Source organism: Pelodiscus sinensis, chromosome 2 (genome assembly GCF_052426305.1).
Source record: "Pelodiscus sinensis isolate ZL-2025 chromosome 2, ASM5242630v1, whole genome shotgun sequence".
In the NCBI taxonomy this organism is placed as follows: Eukaryota; Metazoa; Chordata; order Testudines; family Trionychidae; genus Pelodiscus; species Pelodiscus sinensis.
The window spans coordinates 6,258,595-6,277,860 of record NC_143053.1 but is presented as its reverse complement, the minus strand read 5'-3'; the positions used below and the strand labels follow the sequence as shown (position 1 = coordinate 6,277,860).

The 19,266-nt window shown below is 48.5% G+C and overlaps 1 protein-coding gene across 9 annotated transcripts in view; it reads left to right on the top strand.

Moving 5' to 3' along the window:
* Positions 1-19,266, top strand: part of ADGRB1 (adhesion G protein-coupled receptor B1) — a 423,364-nt gene that overhangs the window by 199,038 nt on the left and 205,060 nt on the right. For 8 of the 9 annotated variants that reach the window (XM_075920015.2, XM_075920016.2, XM_075920018.2 and 5 more), the window contains one exon: positions 5,621-5,779. The exons of the other annotated variant lie outside the window; for it this stretch is intronic. In XM_075920015.2, the coding sequence (XP_075776130.2) occupies positions 5,621-5,779 (159 nt within the window). The remainder of the gene's footprint in view (positions 1-5,620; positions 5,780-19,266) is intronic. 9 annotated transcript variants of the gene reach the window in all.

Sequence of the window (19,266 nt, the reverse complement as noted above, 5' to 3'; positions counted from 1 at the left end):
GTGGTGGTAGCAATGGCATGAACTTGCCCAGTTTGACTGCCCTCCGGATCCCACACTATAAAATCATGACTGGGGTGGAAAAAGTGAATAAGGAAAAGTTATTTACTTATTCCCACAATATAAGAACTAGGGGTCACCAAATGGAATTAACAGGCTGCAGGTTTAAGACAAACAAAATGAAGTTTTTCTTCACGCAGTGCACAGTCAACCTGTGGAACTCCTTGCCAGAGGATGTTGAGAAGACTAGGACTTTAAAAGGGTTCAAAAAAGAGCTGGATAGATTCATGGAGGTTAGGTCCATTAATGGCTATTAGTCAGGATGGGTAGGAATGGTGTCCCTACCCTCTGTTTGTCTGGAAATGGATAACAGGAGAGGGATCAAATGAGGAGCACCTGGCATACGCCACTGTCAGCAGACAGGATACTGGGCTGGATGGACCTTTGTCCTGACCCAGTCCTGCCATTTTTCTGTTCTTATGCCAGTTCTTATTTTATCTGATTGTGCCCAGCTATCTGAGCAGCGCACAAAGAGTTAAGAAGCCAGGCACCTGAAGGGAGAGGCTAGTGCGAAGGAATCTCATTCCCAGGGCTAGAGACCAGGGAAATTCTATTAATTAAGTAGAGTAAGCAGGAGTATTGAAGCCAGCCTCACTTTATAGTTTTTATGGGTTTTAATGCCATCATAATGGATTGCATCGTAAAATGCAGGCCTGTTTCAATAACCCATCGTTAAGCTGGGGACCCTTTGATTGGCAATCCGTTTGGATGACAGCTGTGTACTTTGGTTCACACACCGATATGAAATTCTCTGTTAATGCATTACAGCAATTATGCATTTTGCTTAACAGTCAATTGAAAAGTGTCTCAGAGAGATACGTCCCTAACCTAACAGAGGCTGTTCACTGCCTGTCTTTGCCATCCCATCCCCACTTTGACTTAAAAGGAGGCGGAAAAAAAGCCCCTTTTCTGATAGTGTGTGTGAATTGTTTATTAGCCCTTATCTGGTTAAACGTGTCTGGTTACAGATATTCTATTGATTAGCCTGAGCAAGACATCAGGGACCTAACATTCTGCCATTAGGTTGTGATATGCCTGAAACACAATCCACCTCCCATCAGGAAAGGGATGAGACAAGCCTTCCCATTAAGGCATGCCATTAAGAATGACATTGGCAAAGAAAATTACTTTCAAAGGAAAGAAAATCTCCTTAAAGGTCATAAATAAATGATAGTGTCAGCAGTGGGATATTGTCAGAAGTGGGATAGTGTCAGCAGTAGGATAAGTAGGCTGTTACTGGTGTTCTCTGCCATGGGCCAGTAACAAGCTATTTATCCCACTACTGACACTATCCCACTGCTGACACTACCTGTCCCGCTGCTTACACTATCATTATCCTGGCATTGCATCCTGTGCTATATAGATTCCCCTACTGCACTCATCACTCTCGTACCTGAATACTTTCCAACAACACATTAAGCAACATAGCCAACATTTGCCATGTTGATTGTTCTCTGCTAGCATTATTTGCCATGATTGCTGCAATTCAGAGCACAGGTGACCCTGGGAGTCCTATTTACGGAGGAACAGCAAAACAGTGATTATGCATTGTTAGAATTCCTGATTTGAAGCCCATTGAGCCAAAGTGAAAGATTCCCATCAATTTCAATCAGGCCCTGAATGAAAGAATCCCTGGTACAAATCTAAACACAATTGTAATGCACCGAGGTAGAAAAACTGGAGAGAGGTCAGAGAGGGTGACTAAAACTATTGCTCTCGTTTGGAAGGTGAGCAGCTTGGGGGAGGGATGGGCTGTTGTGTGTTGTGTACAGCTGTAGGCATGCTGGGAGCACATGGGAGACTACAGATTAAGGGCTGGAAGGAGTGACTTAGGAAATAAGAACAAAATACATGTTAAAAATGAGGAGATCTGTGGCACCTAGCTAGAGTGCATCTGTGTGTCTGTGTCTGTCTGCAGGTCCATCACGGGGGGAAGAGAGGGAAATCCCTCTGGCAGCCAGGAGGAGTGCTGGGGGAAGAGAAAGTGCCCTTGTAGCCAGAGCGAGAGATCTGAGGGGACATAAAATGCCCCAGGTGACCAGGAGGGATTGGGTGGGGAGTGAAGAAAAGGCCCAAACTGAATGGGACCCTGTCACCTTACTGAATTTTAGGGAAGCAGCCAGATCACTGCTGCACCCTTGGGGGCGGGGGTGTTGGGCCCAAAAGTGGCACAAAGGGAGCCATGTGAGGGGTCAATAGAAGCTCACTTTCTTCTGATTCCATATATGCTATTCATGTAATTATGTAATGTCTGCGTGTGAAGTTATAAGCATGTACTTTGTGTGGATACAAAATCTTTCTCTGTATGTGGTTGAGCAATGAGCTCGCCCTATGGACATGCTAATTAGCAAGGTTCCAGGGACAATAGGTCCCTTAAGTACCGAAGACCCACCTATGAAGGAATCTAGGTGCCTAGTCAGAGACCATGTGACTCTAGCCAGCTTGGAAGAGACCAGGAAGGAGGGATAAATAGGCCATGTGGTCGACTCCAGGTGGGTCTTCAGATCTGCTTCTGACCCCAGATGCTGCCTCGCAGGGAATCACGAGCCAGGAAGAACTGTGGACCTATCCTGACATAGGATGTGCCACAAGGACTTTTAAGCCAGCAGCTGTAACATCTCCACTAGAGCCTGCATCGAGAACTGGGAGATTCGATGCATGTAATGTATGATACTTTAGCAACCTTACTCTCAGGCTTTTCTTTCTTGTAGCAATAAACCTTTAGATGGTAGATTCTAAAGGACTGGCTCAGCGTGATTTGCGGGTAAGACCCAGAGTGTAAATTGACCTGGGATCTGTGGCTGGTTTCTTGGAACCGGACAGAACTTGTTCGGGGTAGGTGGGATCGGGTTCTAAGACCCCCCCACCGGTGTATGAGGCCCGGGGCCATCTGGGGCATGGATATTTCTGGGGTCTCAGGGGGGTTTTGCTTGTGACGCTTCAAGCAGGCAGCTGAAGCTCTCTGTGGGTCTGGTTTGTGGCCTATCTGGGAAGGTCTCCAGTCTGGGGGCTGTAAGGAGCCCCAAATTTGAGCAGTTCGCCCTGAGTGGAGACCCTCAGCTGCGCCCAGACCTGGCCCAGTCCGTCACAGACCACCCCCCCACCCTGAGCCCCTCCTCACTCCCTAATTCTCACTTTCGCAGCCCCCCCAACCCCAGCTTCCTGCATTGCTCCCCATAACCCCAGGACTCTACCCTCGCTCCTGAACCCTCCTCCTGAAGGACCCAGGTAATGCTGGGTAAATCTCCTCGTGCCCTAATAAATCTGTTAGTTTTGAAGATACCACAGGATTCTTTTTATTTTATTTATTTATTTGCAGGTAGGGAGGAGTACACAGCTACCCCTCTGCAAATACATGTTGTGGCGGGTGTGTGTTAGTGAACAGGGACGTGCTAATTCCTGTGCAAGTGTGCGAAGGGGGGAGGGGTTGTTTGGAATAGAACAAGAAAATCTTCCCTGAATATCAGCAACGAGTTAGCCTGCAGAAGAGTCTCCCAAACAGGGCACCTAAGCCCCTTCCCGGAAGACTTCAAGCGAGCATGGACAAAGCCTGGGAAAATAGGCCCCGAGATTCAGACGGCGGGGGTGTGCCATGGTGTCGCTGTATGATGCTGAGTCCATCACTTAATCTCTCCATGCATCATTTTCCCCGCTGTAAACAGCCTAATAATATAGTCCTGTTCTCTCCCTCTTTGCCTGCTGCCTCGTCCGTTCAGGATGTAAGTTCAGAAGTCGCCTGTCTCTGGACAGCACCCAGCCTAATGCAGCCCTGAGCTCAGCTGGGCACTGTCTGTGCCATGGCTGTGTAAATTACAACCGTGAAGGCAAGACTCCCGCAGCGGCTTGTGGGACAACAGGCCGGCGGACTCAGAGGCTCGTCTGCTTCTCTGCTTTCTATAGGGCCTTGGAAGAATTTTTTTTTAAAAGTGAAGTTCCTGTATTTGATTTTTTAAAAAATCTAAATTAAGCAAACGAGCTCATTATCTGCATCCCTGATTGCGGTCCAGTCGCTAGGCTTTTTCCCCAGCTGACGCCAAGCCAACCTGTGCCAGCTTCCTGTAATTAGAGAGAAAGCAGCACCACCTGGACAGGGAGTTCTCCTCATGATACTAATCAAGGAGGGGTGTGTGTGTGTGGGGGGTCTCCCCCTGCTTTTAGCAAGGGCAGTGCAGCTACAGCCCTCCCCCCCACGTGTGAGACCCCCTTCATATGCCCTACTCCCCTTCTAACCCTGCTTTAGCAATGGGTGTAGCAGTCAGGGTTCATTGATGTGGTGTTCTGACAGGTCTTCTGCTCTGTCAATGTTGTTAAACGTTCTTCTGTGTGTGTATGTGTGCGAATATGTGCTCCCCTGTCTACCATGTTAACCCTGCGCAATTAGTCAACGCGACAGCCTTCGAGAGAGCCTCCAAAGACCACAGAATCAGATAAGGATCGAAGGCCCCAGGCCAGGCTTACTGTCAGGAGAAGTACAGTGATAGTTCTCAGCAGACAGACCTGTCGCTGAGTCACTATGTCCTCTGTGACAATAGACCGACTCAGTCAATAGCATGGACTTCCCTCTTGCCCCCTCGGCCAGACACAGACAACTCTTCGGGGTTCCCTTTTATACACAGGTCCAAACAAGTTACGCTCACTCCTGATGCCATCTCTGGTTGCTTAGTTACCTCCCCTTACCTCCTACAAGGAGGGGTTGATCTCCATCGCTCATGCCATTAGGTTAGACCTGGTCATGAAGCTGGGTTGGTCTGCTGGGGAAAAGGTTGGCACCAAGTCATCTCTCAATGAAACCTCCTATTATTGTCCCCCTGAAATGTTCTTACAATCTGTCCCCGACACCCTTGTTTGTTTGAGACCCTCCATCTTATTTATGTTTAATCTTGTTCACTACGGCTATGTCTAGACTACAGGGTTTTTTCAAAAAAAGTGGCCTGCGTCTAGACTGCCGCCACGTTCTTTCAAAATTAAATCGAAAGAACGTGGCAGTTTTTTCGACAGTGGTAAACCTCATTTTACAAGGAAGAATGCCTCTTTTCAAAAGAGAGCATCCGGATTGCTTCTTTCGAAAGAAGCGTGTAGTCTAGATGTACTCTATGCTGGCTTCCTGCTCACAAATTGATTTTGTTTGATCTGAGCAAAGTCTTGACTCCTGGTCCTAGGCCTCACACCAGGCCTGCAATACTTGGGCTTAAGTTTCAGGCCCTCATCTTGCTACAAAATTTAAAAAGAAATTAAAATTAATGGAGATTGCCTATCTTCTAGAACAGACCTTGGAAGGTCATCAAGTCCAGTTCTCTGCTTTCAAAGCAGGACCAAGTACCATCCCTGACAAATTTTTGCCCCAAATCCCTAAGTGGTCTCCACAAGGATTGAACTTATAACTCTGGATTTAGTAGGCCAATGCTTAAACCACCAAGCTATCCTTTGCCCCGTGCATTAGAATGCTACTTGGTGGCCTTTAGGGACAGCTGCAGAATTCTTTACTTCTCTCCCTGTTCTGCTGCTCCATCCCCACTGCCCTGGAATGCTCACGCTGACGGGGCCTTTTCTGGGTTTTGCTCAGGTGGCTGGAACCCTTGGTCGGCTTGGGGAGACTGCACTCGAGACTGCGGGGGCGGTCTCCAGACGCGCACCCGAACCTGCCAGCCCGTGCCCGAGGAAGGCCTGATCTGCGAAGGCGTGCTGGAGGAAGGGAGACTGTGCAACCGAAAAGCCTGCAATAGTAAGTGAGGCATTCCAGTGCATGCGGGTGAGCGATCCGGCCTCCTCTCACAGCCACTGAGGAAGGGGTTTCAGACACAGGCGGGGGGACTTGTTCAAAGACAGCGCCTGAGTCACCGTGTGCAAACATGCCCAGGAAACGTGCCACCAGAGCGTGCAAAGTGCACATATTCACAGCCTGGCCTGCATGTCCATCTTTCACACATGCATGAGCACATTTCTGGGCGCACTTCCGAGGGGCATTTTTGGGAGACACTTAAACCACACTGGGGTGCACCTGAAAAAACAAGGCAAAGGGATAGTCTCTGAGAGGTTTGCCAGAACACGATCTTTAAAGGCTCCAGTGTAGCAACAACCACTTTGCAATGGCCTGGCCCAATGGAGAGAGACTGCAGCTAGAAGGCATTCTGCTGTTGGTGGCATCATTGCCTTACCGAGTGGTCTTAGACAGTCTTGCCTTTCTGTGACTCAGTTTCCCCCTCTGTAAAAGTTCCCCTTCCTTTGTAAAGCGCTTTGAGATTTACAGGTAAGAAATGCCCAGCAATAATGACAAACAGAGCAAGACCTGGTTACTAGCCCAGTGGATAGAATTCCAGAAGGGTAGAGCCACGTAGAGACTAGAATTGTCTTTGGACACCCAGTCCTGTCTACACACACACAAAGCCTCAGCTCTGATTCAGGTGTGAGCTGAAGCTGCCTTTCCCTCTGCATACAAATCAGTCTGACTTGGGTCAGCCAGCAGGTAGGACTGGGCTCCTAGGATCGTGCTAAGGGAGGTGGGTCTAAGCCCGTGTCCTGCTTTGACAGAGGTCCAAGACCTGTTGTTTTGCAATGTGGACAAGCCGCATGGATGGGCCAGCATGGCTCTGCGACCTGGGGCCAGCAATGCTCAGCCCTGGTTTGCAATGCAATGTGGATGCGTCAGAGCCCAGCACCTACAGACTCACATATCCAGTGCAGCGTAGACAAACCCTTAGCATTCCTACTTTCTCTAGAGGATGCAGGACAATCTGCCAGTGCCAGCCAGTAGAGGGATGTTAAGGATTCAAGGCTGTGCCTACAGGCACGTTCATTTCCAAAGGCTTCTGTTGCATTAGCCAAGCAGGAAAAATAAAATCGGGGACTGGCGACTGTGAGCGAACGGCTCTGATTATAATTATTCCCTTCTTTTTTTGTTTCAAATTTGCAGATAATTATGTTTGATTAGGTCCTCTGATGAGGCAGATAACTGGGGAAAGTTCAGCTGTCTCAAAGGCAGGGAGGTGGACTAACTGAAAAAGGGGAAGTTCAAATCAAGGGATGTGAATGGATTTCTCTAATAAGGGCTATAACGATTTCATGCATTTTTTACCACTTCCATAAAGTTAAATCATGTTGCAAGAAGGGTTTATTTTTTCTTTTAAAGAAATTCTCCCGTGCTTTAAGCTTCATCTTCTCTGGTTCCATCGGCTGACTTGTCATTGAGACTCTGTCTTAGCGAGGGAAATTTGGTTCTCATTTCCCGCTGTTGCTTTGGGATGGGCTGCTGACATTTGAACTTTCTCCCTTCGGTCACGTCATCTCTAGGCATTATACCTGGGACCTCTGAATCTAAAAGTACAAAGTTGTTTGAGCTGAAGGACTAACTCCTTTTGATAGCAGCCTTCAACTTCCTGAAGGGAGGTTCCAAAGAGATGGAGAGAGGCTCTTCTCAGGGGTGGTCTAAGTTGGATATTAGGACAAACTATTTCACTAAGAGGGTGTTGAAGTGCTGGGATGGGTTCCCTAGGAAGGGGGTGGAATCTCCATCCCTAGAGGTTTTTAAGTCTCGGCGTGACAAAGCCCTGGATGGAATGATTGAGTTGGGGTTGGTTCTGTTTTGGGCAGGGGGCTGGACTCGATGACTCCTGAGGTTTCTTTCAGCCCTAAGATTCTGTGATCCTATTATTCTGTTAGCTCAAGGCCAGTAGCAGAGTCTCTGCACCATCTAAAGGCATGTCTATTCTTCAGTCAGACGTCCTAGGATCCTGCTAGGAGAGTGGATCTGAGTCCGAGTCCTGCTGTGACTAAGGTCCAAGTCCTGAGGATTGGGGACTATAGACATGCAGCATGTAGGGAGATACCTGAGCAAGCTTTGATCCAGATAGGGCAACTCTCCCCGTTGCCATGGTTTCATTGCGCTTGTTACCCAAGCAAACTAGATCAAAGCTAGTTCAGGTGTGTCCATACGTGTTACAGTCACCTCTCTGACTGCAGCGTAGAGAGGTGCTGTCTCTCACATGCTTCTTTTGCAAACAGCCACACTGGGTAGATCTATGCTGCAATAAAAGCATGTCATGACCAGCCTGGATGAGCTAACTCGAGCTTGCTGGGATAGGCCTTCAGGGCTAGAACGTTGCAGGGTAGATATTTGAATGTAGGCTGGTGCGCTGTCTCTGGGACTCTGAGTCCTGGCTCCAGCCTAAGCAAACATCTATGCCCTGCAATCATAGAATCATAGATTCTAGAGCTGGAAGGGACCTCGAGAGGTCATCGAGTCCAGTCCCCTGCCCTCATGGCAGGACCAAGCACCAGCTAGATCATCCCTGACAGGTGTCTGTCTCACCTGCTCTTAAATAGCTCCAGTGTTGGAGATTCCACAACCTCTCTGGGCAATTTATTCCAGTGTTTCACCACCCTAAACTTTTTCCTGATGTCCAACCTAAACCTCCCTTGCTGCAATTTAAGCCCATTGCTTCTTGTTCTATCCTCAGAGGTGAAGGAGAATCATTTTTCTTCCTTCTCCTTATAACACCCTCGTCGGTATTTGAAAGCTGCTCTCATGTCCCCTCTCAGTCTTCTCTTTTCCAAACTAAACAAGCCCAATTCTTTCAGCCTTTTGTCAGAGCCCATGTTTTCTAGACTTCATCATTTTCGTTGCTCTTCTCTGGACCCTCTCCAATTTCTCCACAGCTTTCCTGAAATGTGGTGCCCAGAACTGGACACAATACTCCAACAGGGGCCTAATCAGTGCAGAGCAGAGCGGAAGAATGACTTCTCGTGTCTGGCTCACAACACTCCTGCTCATGTCTCCCAGAATCATGTTTGTTTTTTTTGCAACAGCATCACACTGTTGACTCATAGTTTGTGGTTCACTCTGACCCTAGTACTTCCTGCAGTACTCCTTTCTAGACAGTCGCTTCCTATTCTGTACAGGTGAAACAGATTGTTCCTTCCTAAGTGGAGCACTTTGCATTTGTGCTTATTAAACTCCATCCTATTTACCTCAGACCATTTCTCTAGTTTGTCCACAGTGCTCCACTGAGGAAGGAGCACTCCGTTGCACACAGAGGCTGTGTCTATACTGGCCGCTTGCTTTTCCGGAAAAGCAATGACGATCTAATGTAAAATCATCAGTGTTTTTCCGGAAAAACTATGCTGCTCCTGTTCGGGCAAAAGTCCTTTTCTGGAAAAACTGTTCCGGAAAAGGGCCAGTGTAGACAGCACAGTAGTCTTTTCCTCAAAAAAGCCCCGATCGCAAAAATGACGATCTGGGCTTTTTTTGCGGAAAAGCGCGTCTACATTGGCCACGGACGCTTTTCTGGAAAAAGTGCTTTTCTGGAGAAGCATCCTGCCAATGTAGACGCTCTTTTTTCGGAAATACTTATAACGGAAAACTGTTCCGTTTTTAGCATTTCCGGAAAAGGGTGCCAGTGTAGACGTAGCCATACAGAATGGGAAATGAAATTTTATAACCTCACAGCCGGAGTGCTGGAAGCTGGAGTCAAGTGACCTCAAGGAACACCCAGGAACACCTAGCTGTGGGTCTGGTATGACATCACAGACACGCGCACGGTGGGGAGAGCTACACAGGCATTGGGAGGGGTGATTACTTCCAGCTTGGGTAGATGGACATCTGCCAGTTCTGTGGCTATGGCAGCTTAGGTGAACCTTGACTGACCCCTGCGTACGTACTTGGATAGCTAGCCCAACTTCCCTGGCTGCGAATGACACCTCCCAGCTGCCGTACAGACACCTCCTCTTCTAGCTGGAGTCTCGTAAGCAGCCTCTTGAATTAAACTCGCGTTGAGTGCGGCTAAAGAACAAGGCGGCTAAAACACTGGGGCTGTGCCTAGACTGGCCAGTTTTTTTGGAAAATCAGCCGCTTTTCTGGAAAAACTTGCCAGCCCTCTACACTGGCCGCTTGAATTTCCACAAAAGCACTGACTCCCTACTGTACGAAATCAGTGCTTTTTGCGCAAACACTATGCTGCTCCCATTCGGGCCAAAGTCCCTTTTGCGCAAAACTTTTGCGCAAAAGGGCCAGTGTAGACAGCTGAGATTTGTTTTCCACAAAAAAGCCCCAATCGCGAAAATGGCGATCGGGGCTTTTTTGCGGAAAAGCGCGTCTAGATTGGCCACGGACGCTTTTCTGCAAAAAGTGCTTTTGTAGAAAAGCGTCCGTGCCAATCTAGAAGCTCTTTTCCGAAAATGCTTTTAACGGAAAACTTTTCTGTTAAAAGCATTTCCGGAAAATCATGCCAGTCTAGACGTAGCCTGGCAGCCCATATAGGTGCGGCTTATCTTGGTTTAGGGTTAGGGTGAAGGCTAGTGCTAGTGTCCTTAGTGCAGAAAGGGCCAGCGCTGTGTGAGTGGGAGAATAAGGAGAAAGATGATCTTTTGGCCAATTCACAGACCTAGGCATTTGGAAATCTGGTCTCATTCTAGCTTCGCTGCTCACTGTGTGCATGGTTGTTGACAGCTCACGTTTTCCTCTGTGGCCGAGATCCGGGTGTGCCCCATGGCTCCTGCTCTCCTATGGCAGTTATTAGGTGCTCAGACTCGTCAATCTGAAGGACAATGCTCAGTGCGTGTTACTGTTCTGGGTGTTCCTTGAGGCAAAGATCCCAGGGGTATCGCCCCTCCCTACACGGGTGGGGAGATGTCTGCCCTCTGTTGGACGTGGCCCAAAGCAGCTATTTCCGAGGGAAAGTGGAGTAGGAGAGTGGAAAGCTTTGGGGACCAGCAAGCTGAGCCCTGCCCACTTTGGAGGGAAGAGGCGACAGGCTTTGGTCTAACAGCCTGGCCCGGCCACGTGGCACTAAAAGCCCTGATCGCCGACAGATTGTCATGCTGAGAGGAGCTGCCGTCCAGGAGAGGAGGCTGGCTCCGGGCACTGACAGCACTACGGCAGCGCGGGGAGGGAGGGGGAATACAGACAGCACGCCTCACCCATGGAAGCCAGTGGCGGGGGTTAGCTGCAGCGAGGACCCCGAGAACTACCGAGATATCTGCATCCCCATTGAATCCCAGGAAATGGAACCAACCAGGGTACCAGCTGAAATGAAGCTGGCTGGTCAGGCAGGGGCAGTGCAAGACCACCCCCTGACATTTATAGAGATGTGGGACATTCGTCTCTGCTCCTAATCTCAGGAGAATCCGGACCAAATTCTGCCCAGGGATACACTGGTGTAAACGCAGAGTGACTCAAGGATTTCAGTGGAATCACTCTGGATTTACATGGGTGGAGCAGAGAGTGGGGTCTGGCCCCGAAGGTACAGCATTTCGCTATGCCTAGGCTGACGTTCCCAGGAGATTTCTCCCGCCGCCCCCAAATTCCACTAAAAATAGCCCGTTGGCTGGAACCACAGCGAGAGATGAAATGTCCTTGGTGTGTGAACACAGCTGTTCCCTGCAGGCAAGCCGGGGACTCAGCAAGCCAGAACAGCATCTCATCCTGTATGGAGGAGCCGGCTACTGTGGCCAGCAAAGCTTTGATTCTATTTCTCCTTCAGAGAGCACTTCCAATGATTCATAACTCGGACTCACTGGGCACAACAGTGAGGGGTCCCAACAAATTGAGGTATCTGGGGCCAGAACCTCAACGGGTGCAAGCTGTCAGGGTACGTCTATACAGCAGTGGTATTTCAGAATAACGTCCATATAACAGGTTCGGTCCTTTTTGCGAGCACCCGTTGGTGGCTGAAGCGGTCTCGCAATATTTACGCACCTGTCTGTGGGTGAGTCAATGGACGGGGGCCAGGCCTCTTCTTTTGCCCCCCTCGCTCAAGTGTAGTTTGCAGGAAGGTTGGGGGGGACCCACTCCTCTGGGTCCCGGCATGTAACAGTTACCTGCCAAGTTTCAACGTCCGTAATTGCGGTCATGTTCCTGGGCAACTTCCCCGGGATGCTGTTTCATCTGTCCCTTCTCTAGGGCCTTGTTGCTGAATTCCCCTGTGCAGGGTTCTGCAGGGTTGTCATTGGCTGGCTTTAGCCGCAGGATCTAGCTCCGATCAGTTACAAGACCCAGTTCCTACTCGGAGCTGTCCAACATTCTGGTGTTTCCCCCAGTCAGCCCAGAGGTCTGCCTGGGTTGAGCTCCAGGAAGGAACTGACAAGTCTTAGCTAGCAGCTCCTTATATAGCAGCCTCATAGACTCATAGACTTTAAGGTCAGAAGGGACCATTATGATCATCTAGTCTGACCCCCTGCACAGTGCAGGCCACAGAATCTCGCCCACCCCTCTTAGAATAATCCTCTCACCTATGTCTCAGATATTGAAGCCCTCAAATACTTTGAAGGCCCCAACATGCAGAGAGTCCTTCAGCTGTGATCTGTGCCCAATGCTACAGAGGAAGGCGAAAAACCTCCAGGGCCTCTGCCAATCTACCCTGGAGGAAAATTCCTTCCTGACCCCAAATATGGCAATCAGCTAAACCCTGAGCATGTGGGCAAGACTCACCAGCCAGACACCCAGAAAGTTCCCTATAGCAACTCCTATCATCCCTCCATTGACCTATTTCCAACTGATAATGAATGGTCAATTAGTTACCAAGATCATGTTATTTCATCCAACCATCCCCTTATCACAGAATCATAGAACTGGAAGAGACCTCAGAAGGTCGTCAAGTCCAGCCCCCCGCTCTAGGCAGGACCAATCCCATCTAAATCAACCCGGCCAGGGCTTTGTCAAGCCGAGACTTAAACACCTCTAGGGATGGAGACTCCACTACTTCCCTAGGGAACCCATTCCAATGCTTCACTACCCTCCTAGTAAAATAGTTTTTCCTAATATCCAATCTGGACCTCTCCCACCACAACTTGAGACCATTGCTCCTTGTTCTGCCATCTGTCACTACTGAGAACAGCCTCTCTCCATCCTCTTTGGAACCTCCCTTCAGGAAATTGAAGGCTGCTATCAAATCCCCCCTCACTCTTCGCTTCTGCAGACTAAACAGACCCAAGTCCCTCAGCCTCTCCTCGTAGGTCATATGCTCCAGACCCCTAATCATTTTGGTTGTCCTCCGCTGGACCCTCTCCAATGCATCTGCATCCTTTTTGTAGTGGGGGGCCCAGAACTGGACACAATACTCCAGATGTGGCCTCACCAAAGCCGAATAAAGGGGAATAATGACATCTCTGGATCAAATGACATCTCTGGATCAAATGACATCCTGATTGGCTGCAGTGAAGGCTGCCCCTCTACCCTGCTCACAGGACCTCTCCACTGCTCCTGCTGCTGGCCAGGGTGCTAAAAGTCCTCCAGCGGGGAGGTCGGGCTTTGTCCTCCCCATCACAGTCCGTTATTCCGAAATGATGTATTGCGCGTCTACCCGGCAAGCCCACTCTTTCGAAATCCATTTGAAATAATGGGCTTCTTACTCCGACTTCTGTAAACCTCATTATACGAGGAGTCAGGGAAGTCGGAGGAAGAGTGCGCTATTTCGAAATAAGTGCTGTGTTGACGTGCCCAAATTTGAAATAAGCTATTTCCACTTAGTTACGCAATTAGTGTAGCTCACGTTGCCTAGCTTATGAGTCCAGCCCTGCTGTGTAGACGCACCCGCCAAGTCTTAATGTTCTCCCATTACTCCTGGGCATGACTCCTTCTCGATAATGCCTCTCCTTTGTGTTTACACCACTCTGGCATTTGTAGGCTACTGTGGTGCCGTTCCTTTCTTAGTTGTCTCTTAACCCGCACAGAGAGCTCTTTTAATCTTTCTTCGTAGATCTATCACTCCAGCCCCTCTCATATTTGTGCTGCTTTTTTTCTGAAATCCCTCCATTTTTTTCTGGTAGTGAAGTGCAGAGAAATGAATGGGAAGCCCAGCTCATACATCTCTGCTCCTGGACACGGACCTCCAGCTGTGGAAGACAGTACTCCAGCTGTGTTTGCCCTGGAACCATGCAGGGAAAGGTTGTAACGTCCTTGCTCTGGGTTGCCATGCCTCTGCATATGCAGACTTCTTTCGCTCCAAGCTCCTATCTTACTCACTGCACACTCATCCCTAGGTCTCTTTCAGGACCACTGCTTCTCAATTTCTCCTTCCCATTGACTATCTGTGCTGAGGATTATTCCCGCCTGTCCCTAATATTTTAGGTGCATTTTTCTAGTGAGGCTCCTTCAGCTCCTTTCTGCCTATGTTTAAAACTTCTCTGGAATCGTTGGTGTCATTTCTGAGTCCTCAACATCAGCTCCTCTATGACTATCTCTGATTCCTTAGCCTCCACTTAATGACCGATCATTTCTGTAGCTAAGACCTAAAATAACACCGGGCTGAACATCGACCCCTTTACTGCCCTCCTTCCATTGTTGAAGGGTTTGCTGAGTCCCATGTCCCCGGGTCTCATTGGTTATAGAATCATAGAATCATAGAATAATAGGACTGGAAGGGACCTCGAGAGGTCATCGAGTCCAGCCCCCCACCCTCAAGGCAGGACCAAGCTCCGTCTACACCATCCCTGACAGATGTCTATCTAACCTGTTCTTAAATATCTCCAGAGAGGGAGATTCCACCACCTCCCTTGGCAATTTATTCCAATATTTGACCACCCTGACAGTTAGGAATTTTTTCCTAATGTCCAATCTAAACCTCCCCTGCTGCACTTTAAGCCCATTACTCCTTGTCCTGTCCTCAGAAACCAAGAGGAACAAATTTTCGCCTTCCTCCTTGTGACACCCTTTTAGATATTTGAAAACCGCTATCATGTCCCCCCTTAATCTTCTTTTTTCCAAACTAAACAAGCCCAGTTCATGAAGCCTGGCTTCATAGGTCATGTTCTCTAGGCCTTTAATCATTCTTGTCGCTCTTCTCTGTACCCTTTCCAATTTCTCCACATCTTTCTTGAAATGTGGCGCCCAGAACTGCTCCAGCTGAGGCCTAACTAGTGCAGAGTAGAGCGGCAGAATGACTTCACGAGTTTTGCTTACAACACACCTGTTGATACAACCTAGAATATTTGCTTTTTTTGCAACAGCATCACACTGCTGACTCATATTCAACTTGTGGTCCACTATGACCCCTAGATCCCTTTCCGCCATGCTCCTTCCTAGACAGTCGCTTCCCATCTTGTATGTATGGAACTGATTGTTCCTTCCTAAGTGGAGCACTTTGCATTTCTCTTTATTAAACTTCATCCTGTTTACCTCGGACCATTTCTCTAACTTGCTAAGGTCATTTTGAATTATGTCCCTATCCTCCAAAGAAGTTGCAACCCCACCCAGTTTGGTATCATCTGCAAACTTAATAAGCGTACTCTCTATCCCAATATCTACATCACTTAGCTTCCTCATTTAGCTTGTGTCTCTCCCTTAAGAAAGCTCCTGCATGCTGTTTTGGGCTGGATCCAAATCCCACTGAGAGTTTTTTTCCATGTGAATGGCTCAGAATCGCAGCTGGCTAGTGTTTCGATGACCACTCCAAGCCATTCCGAACCAAGCCCAGTGGGAACGCTCATGATGAATGTAAAAATAGTGCCAAGTTCACCCATTTGACCCTGAATTTATTCCCTTGACCCTGGTATAAAAGTGGAGTAAGAGGGTGATGAATCAGACCATTAACATGCAAAAGGGCTGGCATTTTCAGCTCTGGCTCCTAATCAGCTTTTATTGGGCGGAGATCTGGCAGGCCTAGCCACAAACACAATCCCACAACTTACCTGAGACCAAGGCTAGTCATTAGGCGTATGTCTACACTACATGCCTCTGGCAATAGAGACATGTAGATTTGTTTACTCGGCATAGGGAAATGAAGCGGCGATTTAAATAATCGCCGCTTCATTTAAATTTAAATGGCTGCCGCGCTGTGCCAATCAGCTGTTTGTCAGCTCAGCGCGCTAGTCTGGACGCTCTGCGGTCCACATCAAAGGCATTTGTCGACCTCCCCAGTAAACCGCATCCCACGAGGCATACCGGGGAGGTCGACAAATGCCTTTGATGTTGACTGCGGAGCGTCCAGATTAGCGCGCTGAGCCAACAAACAGCTGATCAGCACTGCGCGGCAGCCATTTAAATTTAAATGAAGCAGTGATTATTTAAAACGCCACTTCATTTCCCTATGCTGGGTAGCCTAATGTACATGCCTCTGTCACCAGAAGCATGTAGGCTAGACACACCCTAGGTGACCCTAGCTCAGACATTAGTAAAAAGGGAGACGCCAAGCTAGGTCCTGTCAGGGAACTAATCCCTTAGGGTGTGTCTACACTGCACTGCACGTCGAAATAAGAGACGCCATTTGAGCTGCGCAACTTGCGTATCTTATTTTGAAATCGCTTATTTCAAAATCTGACGCTGTCTCTAGAGCCCTTATTTCTAAATAAATCGCTATTCTGAAATGTCCCTTTCTCGTGGAATGAGGTTTACAGGGATGTCGGAATAGCGAGCCCGTTAGATTTCAAAATGATGGGTGCACTCAAAACACGTGGAATAGCTATTTGATATCCCGAAATAGCGCTGCAGTGTAGACGCAGCCCCAGTGACAGCCAGGGAAAGCAATGGACCGGTGAGGAAAGCGTACCTAACGAGATGCTATGTAGAGATTAGTAAACCGGCCTCTATGGAGGGAACAAATCTGAAATGCTTTGTCATGAATAATCATCCATGGTAGCATTTCCTGCGTCCATTTGTAGGGTCAGATGTACCTCCACTGAGGGGCAAGTTTTCTAAAGTGCTCAGTGGCTCCCATGGTTCTCACTCAGGGCCAGAATGGGAGCAGAGCACTTGTGAAAACTGGACCCCAGTTGTGGGTGCGGGGCCTTGTTGAAACTCTGGTTTTAAATGGTTTTTAAATCAAGGCCTCAATCACGCCCCACTGCATAGGTATGAATTTCACATCCAGGGCATCTTCTGGAAGACTGGAAGGCACAGGTGAGATTTTAAAAAAAATCCATGTATCTACCCGTAGAACGTCTTGCTAGGAGATCCTGAGATTAGTGAAACTGACCGAATTTTCAAAAGCCAATTTGCTTTATTGATTTATCCACCCACTGTGATGGACTGGGTCGTGTCTGGGCACAGCTGAGGGCATCTGCTCAGGGCGAATTGCTCAAATTTGGGGCTCTCTATAGCCCCCAGACTGGAAACCTTCCCAAATAGGCCACCGACCAGTCCCACAGAGTGATTCAGCTGCCTGCCTGGCCAGCCCGAAGCCTCATGAGCAAAACCCCTCTGACACCCCAGCTATATCCGTGCTCCAAAAAGCCCCAGGCCTAGCACACAGGTGAGGGGTTTTAGAACCAACTCTCACCTACCCTGAATGGGTTCTTCTGGTCCCAAGAAAGCAGCCACAGATCCCTGGTCAATTTACCCTCTGGATCTTACCCACAAGACCACGCTGAGCCAATCTTTTAGAATCTAAACTCTAAAGATTTATTACTGCAAGAAAGAAAAGCATGAGAGTAAAGTTGCTAAAGTATCATACATTACATGCATCGAATCTCCCAGTTCTCGATGCAGGCTTGCAACAGAGATGTTATCGTTGCTGGCTTAAAAGTCTTTGGTGAACATCCTACGTCAGGGTGGGTCCACAGTTCTTTCCAGCTCCTCGATCCCTGCACTCGTGCCACTGGGATGAAGAGCTGAGCTAGGCACAAAATGGAGGATGCCTTCTTTCCCGTCTCTTCTTGGCTGCAGCAGGTCACTTGGCCAGCGGCCTATCCCTGTGTTCCCTGCTGGTAGCCCTTAGGTATCAGTCACCATTCTTGAGGTGTATCCTTGGCCTATAGAGGGCTATTATTCTATAGCGACTTGCTCATTAGCATGTCCATAGTCCGAGCTTTGACCATTGCTCAACCACATACCGAGAAATATTCAGGCTGTGTCAACATTGGCGCGATCTTGTGCCAAAGCGGCCGCTTTTTCACAAAAACATGCTGCCTGTCTACATTGGCGGGGAGTTCTTGCACAAGAACACTGACGTTCTAATGTGTGAAATCAGGGCTTCTTGCACAAGAACTATGATGCTCCCGCTCAGGAATAAGCCCTCTTGCGCAACTTTTCTTGTGCAAGAGGCCAGTGTAGACAGGCAACATGAATTTCTTGCGCAAGAAAGCCTGATGGTTAAAATGGCCATCAGAGCTTTCTTGTGCAAGAGAGCGTCTACACTGGTACGGATGCTCTTGCTCAAAAACACATCTCTTGTGCAAAGGCACATGCCAGTGTAGACACACTCTTGCGCAAATACTTTAACGCAAGAACTCTTGCATTAAAGAGTATTTGCGCAAGATCATGCCAATGTAGACGTAGCCTCAGCATCCACACAAAGTACATGCTTATCACTTCACACACAGACATTATACAATTACATGAATAGCATATATGGAATCAGAAGAAAGTGAGCTTATATTTGACACTGCACATGAACCCCTTTGTACCACTTTTGGGGCCAACACCCTCCCATGGGTGCAGCAGTGATCTGGCTGCTTCCCTAAAATCCAATAACGTGACACCCACCCAAACTTTTTACACCATATCCATGTGCTTTCTGGTCTCAGAACAAATCTATGTCACGCTCCGTATCTAAACGTCGCTGCTTCTCCTGGCTTCTGTTTCCAGTATGAAAGGACTTTGGGGCTGGCTTAGGATGACCAATGGACACTGTAGATTCTCATGGCTTTGATCCTTTCAGAACTATGGATCTAGGGTAGGTTAGACTAGATTAGGCTGCACTGGTACACCTGGGGATGGAGGGGTAGATTTGGGGTAGGTATGAAGGTAGGGGCCCAAACCTGGCCACCACAACGGAACACCCCTGAGCTTTCCAGGTATTCGAAATAAGTCCAGATGCCATCTTTCCAGGTGATCCTTACCTTTAGTATCCAATCCCAGCCTCGTACATGCTTGAATAGTAGGATGTTCAGCCGCTGTCCATCTGCCTTCTCATTTATTTTGCTAGCAGCCAATTTGCAGACTGCCAATGCTGGAAGGTTAAGAGAAGTCACAGAAGGCTGGTTTCGGAGCTTCGTTGCTTGGATGCTGTAGGGGGGAGGAGACCTGGGGGAGAATTTCAAACTGGCCTTTAATTAGGCAGCCCATATTGGCCTCCTCCGCAGACCAACCTGCTCTACACGAAGTCTGCCTCCTGGCTCTGCATCTTTTCCTCCCCCTCCTCTGCTTTCCCTTTTTGGATGGCATTACAAACTCGCACCAGCACACGCCTGGAAGTGCCATTAACCTTTATTAATTTTCCCAGGGTTCCCAGGACCGGATTTCTCACCGTTTTCAGCCCACAGCAGCACACTTGAAAGGCCGAG